The sequence below is a fragment of the Sesamum indicum genome, linkage group LG3, assembly GCF_000512975.1.
Source record: "Sesamum indicum cultivar Zhongzhi No. 13 linkage group LG3, S_indicum_v1.0, whole genome shotgun sequence".
In the NCBI taxonomy this organism is placed as follows: Eukaryota; Viridiplantae; Streptophyta; class Magnoliopsida; order Lamiales; family Pedaliaceae; genus Sesamum; species Sesamum indicum.
The window spans coordinates 19,175,659-19,187,038 of record NC_026147.1 but is presented as its reverse complement, the minus strand read 5'-3'; the positions used below and the strand labels follow the sequence as shown (position 1 = coordinate 19,187,038).

The 11,380-nt window shown below is 32.1% G+C and overlaps 2 protein-coding genes across 2 annotated transcripts; both read left to right on the top strand.

Annotated features, from left to right (window-relative positions):
• On the top strand, nucleotides 262–4,516 carry LOC105158821 (UDP-glycosyltransferase 86A1-like). The gene is made up of 2 exons (XM_011075702.2): nucleotides 262–884; nucleotides 3,323–4,516. Exons 1-2 carry the CDS (start codon nucleotides 356–358, stop codon nucleotides 4,231–4,233), a joined length of 1,440 nt encoding a protein of 479 aa, XP_011074004.1. The 5' UTR covers nucleotides 262–355; the 3' UTR covers nucleotides 4,234–4,516.
• On the top strand, nucleotides 5,286–10,145 carry LOC105159013 (UDP-glycosyltransferase 86A1-like). The gene is made up of 2 exons (XM_011075944.2): nucleotides 5,286–5,811; nucleotides 9,035–10,145. The coding sequence occupies exons 1-2, from the start codon at nucleotides 5,286–5,288 to the stop codon at nucleotides 9,943–9,945; spliced, it is 1,437 nt and encodes a 478-aa protein (XP_011074246.1). The 3' UTR covers nucleotides 9,946–10,145.

Sequence of the window (11,380 nt, the reverse complement as noted above, 5' to 3'; positions counted from 1 at the left end):
TAAAATACACCCCCATGTGAAATTACACTTTTAGTATTGTAAGATATGGGATTTTCAGAATAATTTCAAGGTTGGAAAAACTCAATATATTTAGTTATTTACTTTATAAAGTTTTTAAAATGGTTCCAAAATTTAAAAAGTACGACACATTTAGTATTCTGCTTTACGGGATTAAATTTGTTGAGTTTTTCCGATTTTGAGATTATTTTAGAAATTCCGTAAAATAGAAGATTAAAGTATTAACATCCCTATCCTATACGATTAAAAGTATAATTTGGCCCCGTGAACACTTAATATTTCTGAATCAAACCAAAGTTGTAGAGTTCATCAACTTCTCAATACCAAACCCCAAAAAATGGGTGAGATAAATCATTCAAAGCCGCATGCTATCTTGCTTGCATACCCTTTCCAAGGCCACATAACTCCGATGGTCAATCTGGCTGTGAATCTTGCTTCAAGGGGCTTCACAATCACTTACGTCCAACTCGAATTTATCCATCACACCTTGTCTAAGGGCCATGACCGTGCTGGAGACGTCGATGTCTTCGTTGAGGCTAGGAAGTCGGGCCTTGACATACGTTACACGACTATGTCCGATGGTTTTTCACTTGAATTTGACAGAAAACTCAACATGAGCGAGTACTGGGAAGGCATGATTCGTGATTTTCCTGCACTTGTGGATGAACTAATCGGGAGCATAACGACATCGGATTCATCAGCCACGGCTTCTATTCTGGTTGCTGATACTCTATATTCATGGCCGGCTGCGATTGCCAAGAAACACAACCTCGTGCACGTTTCGTTGTGGACGGAGCCGGCTACCGTGTTCGCGATAGACTATCACTTGGATCTTCTCAGAGAAAATGGCCATCTTCCGTGTAGTGGTATGTTAACTGCATCCTTCTTCAATTTTAGGATGTGTACCATTCACCCCCTAAGTTAACAAGCGTAATATTTACTCCGTGCGATAGAAAAAAAGTTACTATTAATTGTAAAATTAATAGCTATGGCTAAAAGCTATAATAAATAATGTTTATTGACTTCAGTTAAATAAAATCGATGTAATAAACTAGTTTTTGAATTATAAAAAAAATTATTATAGCTAGGAGTTATGGTTAAAATATAAATGTAAGGTTAAAATGCATAAAACCCCCTGTAAATTTTTTTTTCTTCATATTTTCAAGTAAATATATTTTAAAAATATTTTATTTTGTAGATAGATAAAAATACAAAAAAACACTCAAAACAAGAAAAATATATATATATGTGAAAATATATAAATACTAGGGTATATTTGTCAAAAAAAAATTAAAAATAAGATAAAAAAACAGCTAAAAAAACCTCCAAATGCACAAGGTGCGCATGTAACACACCTTCCGTTAATTACTAATGAAAGGGGTGTTTTTGTGAATTTTACAAAATACGGGGGGTTTTAGCTTATTTCAAAAATACAGAAGGATTTTTAGCTATTTCAACAAAATACAGGGGGTAAAATGCATTTTAGCCTAAAAGTAATGGTAAATGTTTTACCCATCCTCGCAAAAATCAACATTGTGTGACTGTGGTCATTAACTATTTACTACGATTATTTGTTGTTCACAATATTGACAATTAGCTATGATTAAATGCTATATTTCTTGTCGTGGTAAGATCACATATTTAAGTAAGATTCTCATTATATTATATTATATAAATTTATGTTTGTAGCACAAAAAGCTTTTTAACATTTTACATCCTAAATCAAACTTCAAATAATTCTTAATTGGAAAAATATAATTTATGATAATGATAAAAGTAATTAGTGAGTTAAGTAATTCAAGTTAATCTTAAAGACTGAAAATCTTGCATATGAAAAGTGTGTTAATTTTCTATTAGAATTATGTTATTAACTAATCAATTTAGATTTCAACATAAAGATGAATAACTATGTACATATCTATTTTTCATATATATTTTCTTTGAAAGATAGAACAAATTAAAATTATGTACATTTGTTTTTTTATTTTACAAAGGTGTCAAGATTTGGTTATAACCATACTGGAGATATAATATAATTAATTTTTTTCACAAAAGAATTACTGAATTTTGTCTAGTTAATTAGTTATTAACTTCTTTTTCATCCAACTACAAGAAAACAAGGCTCATGGGACGGGTTTTTCCGTCTCTAAAGTCAAAGTTATTGTCAATAAAAAAACATATAGTGTTAGAAAAATCCGTCACCAGACTTGTAGCTAAAAGGCCCTACGGCTAAACTTTAGAGACGGAAATATCCATTCTAATTCAATTGAAAATGACAACATTTTAGTAATAATGCATCTCTGTTTTCGTGGATAACCACTCTGCGATTCTATTTGTAAAGGCTAAGTACTTTTCGTTTAAGTCCATTTCTAAAACACTAATAACTCTAATAACTAATCCCTGTAGACCAATTAATATTTTCTTATTTCTTATTTTCGTCTGTGGCTTTGCAGTATTTCCATCTCTAAGTTATCTTTTCATTATTATTTTTTGCCATATTTTTGAATATCTATATCTAAATTTATCGTAATGTTATTTCAACCGAAAAATACATTCCTCAGTTATTCCGTCAATATTATAATTTTATTTAATAATTTAGCAAATATAATATCCGTCTCCAAGTCCATCTCAAGCAGTGATGGATTTTTTTCCATCTGTATGGATCTTTATACAAGGACAAGGCTCTACATATAAGGACGAAAATATGATTATCCTCATCTTTCACCTATAAACATTTATACAAGGACTCTACATATAAGGACGAAAATATGATTATCCTCATCTTTCACCTATAAACATTTGTTTTCTGAAACTTTCCTCTTATATATACTTCCCGAAAACCATAATTTAATATCTTTCTTTGTAATGTTTGAGTTAACTTAAGTAAGGAAGAGTATTTCATATATAGGTTTTAAATAAGTTATATATACATACCTAAAAATATCTAAACTAAAAAATCATGGAGATACTAGATGTGTTCATAATTCAACTTAAAATTAAAATAGACGTAGTAAATAGTCATTGACTACAATTGCAAAATATTTATTTGCTACATTGTTTTTGGAGTGTGATGAAAACATTTTTGTCATGATGGATACGTTAAATTTTTTGATCGATTTTATTTAACGACAGTTAATAACAGTCATTTACCACGACTTTTAGCCCATAGCCATTAAAACGTAAGCAGCCGTAATTTTCTTCGGGGCACTAAATAGAAGATTTTCTCAAAGAGACTCCTCTGCTGGCAATGATATTGTGCTAACTTGGTTTATGATTTTCATTTTGCTTTGATTGAACTGATTAGGCAATGGTGACAACTGCATAAATTACATACCCGGAGTAAAATCTATTAGTTCAAAGGACCTGATGTCGTATATCCAAGCTCCTGATGTTGTACCTGTGCTGATGAAGATCGTGGCTAAGGCATTCGAGCAGGTCAAGAACGCAGATTTTATCTTATGCAACACAGTACAGGAACTAGAAGCAGAGTGCCTGTCAGCTCTCAATCTTAAGCAGCCAACTTATGCCATCGGCCCGATGAACTTTTTCTCGGACTTTACAAATACCGTTGTCGAAAAAAGTCTATGGCCCGAATCAGATTGCACCCATTGGCTCAGCTCTAAGCCTCCTGCCTCAGTTTTGTACATCTCATTCGGCAGCATTGTTCAGATTAACAAGCAGGAGATTGTGGAGATAGCTCATGGGCTTCTCCTTAGTCAGGTTAACTTTATATGGATCCTGAGAAGTACTGATGCTCTCCCTGCTGGATTTCAGGATGATGTGAAAGATGGAGGGCTCATCGTCCCTTGGTGCAATCAGAATGCCGTCCTTTCCAGTCCTGCCGTTGGGGGATTTTTGACACACTGTGGTTGGAACTCGGTCCTGGAGAGTATGTGGAGTGGAGTACCCATGATTTGCTATCCTCTTTACGTTGACCAGCCGACGAATAGGAAGCTGGTGGTCGACGATTGGAAGGTTGGGATTGATCTTTGCGATGGAGGGCGAGTTACGAGCGAGGGAGTTGCTAGTAAGATTAATATCTTGATGAGGGGAAAATCATCTATTGTTTTGAGGGAACAGATCAAGAAAGTAAGCAGGATAATGAGGAACGCATTCGAAACAGATGGATCGTCACAGAGAACGTTTGATCAATTTGTGGATGATTTGAGGGGCAGACTGTATGCAAGAAGGGAGGATATTGGATCAAACAATTAGTCATCAACAATTTTCTTCTGGAGTATGTCGCATTTGGACGGCGCTTCGCCCAGAGAAAGGATAAGGGGCCGAAGAGAGTAACGTCGTCTAGACCTTAGAAGTCAAGAGTTGGAACCCAGCAATATGTGTGGGACGTTGTTTTTACTACATAGTAGGTGTTGTTTCTACTACATAGTATGCATTGTCTACTTTAACAGTAGGTATTGGTTACCCTTTATTAAAATATGACTGTTTTAATAATTTTTGTTAGATATTGATACTCGACGTGAATAATTGTAATCGATTCATTTAAGAAAAAAGGTGATTTAATAACTAATTTAAGCAACCAAATAAAAGTATCCGAAATTTACTTCAATTATTTTTATTTCTATTTTTTTTTTTTATATGGAATTACATTTGATCAAACGATTTGCATATCTGGTACATATGCAATCAGGCTGTAGGCCTATCCCATCTCCTGACCTCAACACAGTATCTCTCATCCACAGAAAGTGGATCCTCCTTTATATCCACAACACGCACTGTTGCTCTTACTATTTACATCTCTCGTCATTATGAAGATTCCATCGAAATAGAGCTTTTCCATATGCATGTCTCAACTTATAACGTTATGTCAACCTTAACGCATAAACTAACCACAACATCGAAATTCGTTTGAATTTTTTTGTTGCAAAATCTATTTTATTTTTTATTTCATTAAAAATACACAAGCTAGCTATGTGTATATTATTATTTTTAAGATAAAATACATGACGTCATCCTTATATATGTGGCATGTGTATGTTGAATAAAATAAAACATAGAATAGAATTTGTAACAAAAAATCTAATCGGCACTAAAAATGTCAAAGATTATCAACCACACTATATTTATTGACCGTGATTTTTGCAGGTGTCGCAAAAATATTTCACGGTGGATATACTCATAAATTACCACGATTTTTAGATCAAATCCCTTAAAATTTAGATAATAGTAAATTTTCCACGAGTGTACCTATCTAGAAGGCAGTACATATGTGTATGTTCAATACTGAAAACCAGCATCTTCCCAAAATGGGTGAGACCCATCCAAGACCCCATGCCATTGTGTTTTCATACCCTTTCCAAGGCCATATAACTCCAACCCTCAATCTGGCTACAAATCTTGCTTCAAGGGGCTTCACAATCACCTATGTCCAACTTGAATTTGTCCATCACACCATATCTAAAGCCCATGACGGTGTTGAAGATGTTGATTTCTTCGTCCAGGCCCGGCGGTCAGGCCTTGACATGCGTTACACGACTATTTCCGATGGTTTTCCACTTGAATTTGACAGAAATCTGAACTTCAACGAGCACTGGGAAGGCATGGTTCGTGATTTTCCTGATCGTGTCGATGAACTAGTCGGGAGCATAACAAGGTCCGATGCGTCGGCCGCGGCCTTTTTCCTGGTTGCCGACACTCTATACACATGGCCGGCTGCCATTGCCAAGAAACACAACCTTGTGAATGTTTCATTGTGGACAGGAGCAGCCACCGTGTTTTCGATAAACTCTCACTTGAATCTTCTAAGAGAAAATGGCCATTTACCATGTAGGGGTACGTTAACGGCTCTTACCATATTTAGCGATAATTATATTTATATTTTTTTTTATCTATGATCTATTTACATAATTTACTCTAATTTTTTGTATAATTATAAATTCACCCCTAATAGTAAAAAAATTAGGATAATCTGGTTAATATTATTGACGTTTTTAGGGGCACATGTGTAATCCTTCAAACAATAGAGATAGTTTGTGTAAATATTGATGACATTTTTTGTGGGTGTATGTGTAACTTTTCAAAATGCAGGATTAATCTATGTAAATAGACCTTAAGTCAGGGGGTGTTAATGTAATTATTCCTAATATTTATGGTAAACTTATATCGACACCAATTGAGATTAAATTTAATTACACAAATTTTTTTGTCTTGTAAAATTATACATACATCCCCTAAGGCGGTATACCACAATTAGAGATATTTGTGTAAAATTTCATCCTAAATAGGAGTGTGTACTCGCTTTTTTTTTTCTTTCAAAAACTAGAATGCAATTATACTTGTAATTTTATAAATAATAGATAATATTTATATAATTAAATTTAACTTTAAAAAGTGTCGATATAATTTATCCTAATATATGTACATATATAAAAAAGAATTCCTCCAGTTGTATTTATGCATGTGTTTGTAATATTTGTGTTTATGGTAGTTTCCGAAAGAACTCCATTGTCTGTGTTAACTAAAATTTGTGTCATGTTTGTTTCGGTAATATAAGATTTTATTGCACAGTGAGGTTAAGTCATATGCTATTGTCCTTATATAAAACTAATTATTGAGAAAAAGTAGTGGTATCATTACTTTTGGTTTCTAAAAAAGATGGTTTAAAAAAAATATTTGAAAAAATATAATTTATTCCAGAACATCCTAAAATAAAATAAAAATTTTAATTTGGAATGGATTAATGGAGTGGTATTTATTATGTTTTAGCAACACTTAATTACGGGTAAAATTATATTTAGTATCCCATAGGATAAGGAGTTCGACATTTTCAATTTATTGCTTTACGAGATTTTAAAAATAGTCTTAAAAATTGAAAAAATTAGACATACTTTGTCCTATACTTTATGAAATTTTCAAAAGGATACCCCAATTGAGAAGATTCGGCACACTTAGTCTCATAAATTAGAAGATTAAATGTATCGAGTTTTCTCAATTTTGGAACTATTTTGAAAATTCTGTAAAGTAGATAACTAGATTTTTTGAGTTTTTCCTATTTGAAGACTATGTTAAGAATTCCGTAAATTAAAGAACTAAAGATGTTGAAACCCCTGTTCTATGGAACTAAAAGTGTAAATTTTGCCCGTGATCATGACTGACTTTTGTTTTCGTAGGGAAATTTTTTTATTGAAATCTAGTCTTGCCGACTGCAATCAATTCACATAATAAGTATAATCCCTATGTTTGATTTTGTGTTTTGGCCCATTTTAGAGATAGGCCAAAACACAAAACTTTGTTTGGTTTTGTGTCTCCACACCTTCACTAGGTGTGAAGTAAATTTTGGTTTTTTTTTTTTTTTTCTCTTTCCTCTCTCTTTCTTATTTTTGGATTTCTTCTCTCTCTCTCTCTCCTTTCTTTTCTGTCAGCTTTTTCTCTTTGTTTTCTTTCTTCTTTCTTCTTTCTTCTCTCTCCTTTCTTCTCTCTCCTTTTTTTTAATTGTTTTTTTTAAATTATTTGTATTATATGTATTATATACTATTTAATATATAATATATGTAAAATATAATTAATAATTACTACTAAAAAATAATTATTAATTTATGAAACTATTGATATAAATATATTTACTATCAATGCTACTTGGTCAAAATATTTAAAATTTTTCTACCTAACGGAAAAATTATAGCAGTTGCATATACTACTGATAATATATCAGTATTATATACCTAATTCGTATTTTTATTACTTCAATTATCTATTAAAATTTATCAGTTTATATATAAAAGTCTAATTAATGTATTATAAAAGTCTAATTAATGTATTTTGAACATGTTATATAGTGCATTTAACGCTTGATTACAATTTTTTTCAATTTAGACCATTTAATCTTTTGTACTCATAATTTTTCCTATTTCAATGAAATATTTGAGAAATTTGAAAATTGAGGACAATATACCAATAATACATACTTAATTCTAAATTTTTTATTTAAATTTTATATATTATGTTTTTTCATTCCAAAGATAAAGTCTAACAAAATCATTTTGGAGACAATACTACAATGTCTTTAATTATGTATTAAAATTAGAATTATTATTTAAAATATAAAAAGAAATGCCTCAATAAAAAAATTTACTTAACATAAATATATATATTATATTTCACTAACAAACAAAATAATATATACATACACATATATATTAAACATAAATATATATATTATATTTCACTAACAAACAAAATAATATATACATACACATATATATTACTAAATGTATATATTAAAAGACATAATTTGACAATGAACAGTAACTCCTGTCTCCCAAATCCCAACATCAAACCTACACCACTTATTTTATAATATTTTATATTATATCAAAACACAAATCCAAACATACCATCTATCTCAAAATACATACTTACTCATCTCTATTTTTCTCTCTCTATCTCCAAAACACAAAAACATAAACACCCAAAACATTAATCCAAACATAATGAATAAGTTTGTCATGTGACCGGTCACTTTTCATAAAATGTACAACAATTAAATCAAAATGCATTACACTTGTTGTGTAATTGGAAAAATTGTATTTTTTGTCCTGTATATCAGGGTTTTATTAGTTACGAAATTCTCCTAAATAGTCCTATAAATTATAATAATTCTCAATTTTAGTCCTTTCATCAGATTCCATTGGTATTTTCACGGAAAAGGCACGTGCTAAGCACGTGGCATTTATTCAGAATACTAACGGAATCTAACGAGAGCTAAAAATGAGATTTTATTTTCATTATGAGGCTATTAATGATAATCTCATACTATCAAGACTAAACATTTTCCATCAAAATATTAACCGAGTTGATGAAAGAACTATAACTCAGATTTTTCGTAAGTTATGGGATCATTAATGAGAATCTCTGACGAGAATGAGAACTGCACTGACCAAAAATTATAGAACCCAAAATACTAATTTCCATTGTGTAATTTATTCAAGTTCCGACAAACTCAATCCGAATTAAAATTTCACATAATGTTAAAGAGTGATTTGATTACGATGGTCAGGCAATGACGAGGAGCACATAAGTTACATACCTGGAGTTCAATCTATTCGTACCAAGGACCTGATGCCGTATATCCAAGATCCTGATGTTGTACCTGTGCTGATGAAGATTGTGGTTAAGGCATTCGAGCAGGTCAAGAACGCAGATTTTATCTTATGTAACACAGTACAAGAACTAGAAGCAGAGTGCCTGTCAGCTCTCAATCTTAAGCAGCCAACTTATGCCATCGGCCCGATGAACTTTTTCTCGGACTTTACAAAGACAGTTGTCGAAAAAAGTCTATGGCCTGAATCAGATTGCACCCATTGGCTCAGCTCTAAGCCTCCTGCCTCAGTTTTGTACATCTCATTCGGCAGCATTGTTCAGATTAACAAGCAGGAGATTGTGGAGATAGCTCACGGGCTTCTCCATAGTCAGGTTAACTTTATATGGATCCTGAGAACTACTGATGCTCTCCCTGCTGGATTTCAGGATGATGTTAAAGATGGAGGGCTCATCGTCCCTTGGTGTAATCAGAATGCCGTCCTTTCCAGCCCTGCTGTTGGGGGATTTTTGACACACTGTGGTTGGAACTCGGTCTTGGAGAGTATATGGAGTGGCGTACCCATGATTTGCTATCCTCATTACGTTGACCAGCCGACGAATAGGAAGCTGGTGGTCGACGATTGGAAGGTTGGGATTGATCTTTGCGATGGAGGGCGAGTTACGAGCGAGGCAGTCGCTAGTAAGATTAATATCTTGATGAGGGGAAAATCATCAATTGTTTTGAGGGAACAGATCAAGAAAGTGAGCAAGATAATGAGGAACGCATTCGAAACAGATGGATCGTCACAGAGAACGTTTGATCAATTTGTGGATGAGTTGAGGGGCAGATTGTATGCAAGAAGGGAGGATATTGGATCAAACCCGTAATCGTAAGTATTTTTCGTCTAAATCAGAAGTCTTCTTGAGTTGGAAGTGGAGTTTGATCTTCAATGATTTCAAGCTTCAATTCATCTTTCTGCAGTCAATAAATATGGCTGCACGGCTTAGCTTTTTCTTCAGAGTTTTGATCTGTATATAAACACTGATTGTAATAGAGATCATATATTTTCTCTGAAGTGGCCTCCACAAATCCTTCATCTTTCTCTTCATGATCTTGTTACATTGTATTGAGCAATTCTTACATTAATTTAGATAGGAAAAATGCAATTCACAGTCATGTGATATTGTAAATAAATAAATTATCCCTTTATTAAAATTTTCCTATATTTTTTCACATGCATCAAATTTAACCCCTTTGTTTGTCAAAATGAAGGAATTTACCTCCTTATGTAGGGAGGTAAATGCTTCATTTTAAAAAGTAAAGGAAGGTATATTGCTGTCTTTATATCATATTAAGTAATTTGTTCATTTATAATATCAATAGGGAGTAAATTGCATTAAGCCCTAATCCTTGTGCCTAAAAACTGCCAGTGGCCAACAAGAGATATGAACAAAAAATTATTCCGATTGTATACTACATTATAGAGTTATTTCATTGCTAAAAAAAAAATTTATTTTATTATAATAGAATATTTATGATAGAGAAGTTACGTTGCACAGAGAGGACATTACAATTAGAAAAGATAATATTGAAAAAATTGATCTTCGATGTGACAACCAAAAGCTAAATTACTAAAAACATCCATAAATAAAATATATATAGACAAAAGTTGGGTGGACTCAAGACCCGCCCCGACTCCAAATGGATCCTACTTGTTAGAATTGCTATCCGCCCCATTTTCCGATTTTCGGACTTAGGAAATTCAGATCCATTACCAAGCCTAGATGTAACTATTGACATTTTTAATACGTGATTAACAAAATGGACCCGTCTATAATTTCAAAAATCACACGCGGCATTTGGCTGTAGGGGCGTTTACGCAAATATAACAAAATATAAGGTGTATTCTGCAATTTGAGAGTTGTGGCCCTCAATTTCCAATTTGTGCACGTCCATCCCACTTAAATGAGGAATTTTATTTTAATTTATTTTATTTTAAAATAACATGATGAGTTGTGGAGAACCTGTTTTATTATATTAGTGGAATGTGGAATGCATGCTTGTCTAATTGTGTTGACCTTCAAATACTCTCTAACTAAACTTGTTCCCTTTTTTTTTTTTTAAAAATAATAATTACAACGATTTTTTCTAAATTTTTTATTATAACTACAAATATTTTTTTATTATTTAAAAAAATTATAAATACTTCTAATATATGAAAAATATATTTTATAAGTAAATTATTTATATTAAAAAAAAACACACTTAAATATGTGTAAGTGGCTATGTAATTATATTCACAGTGCATATAATTTTATAAAA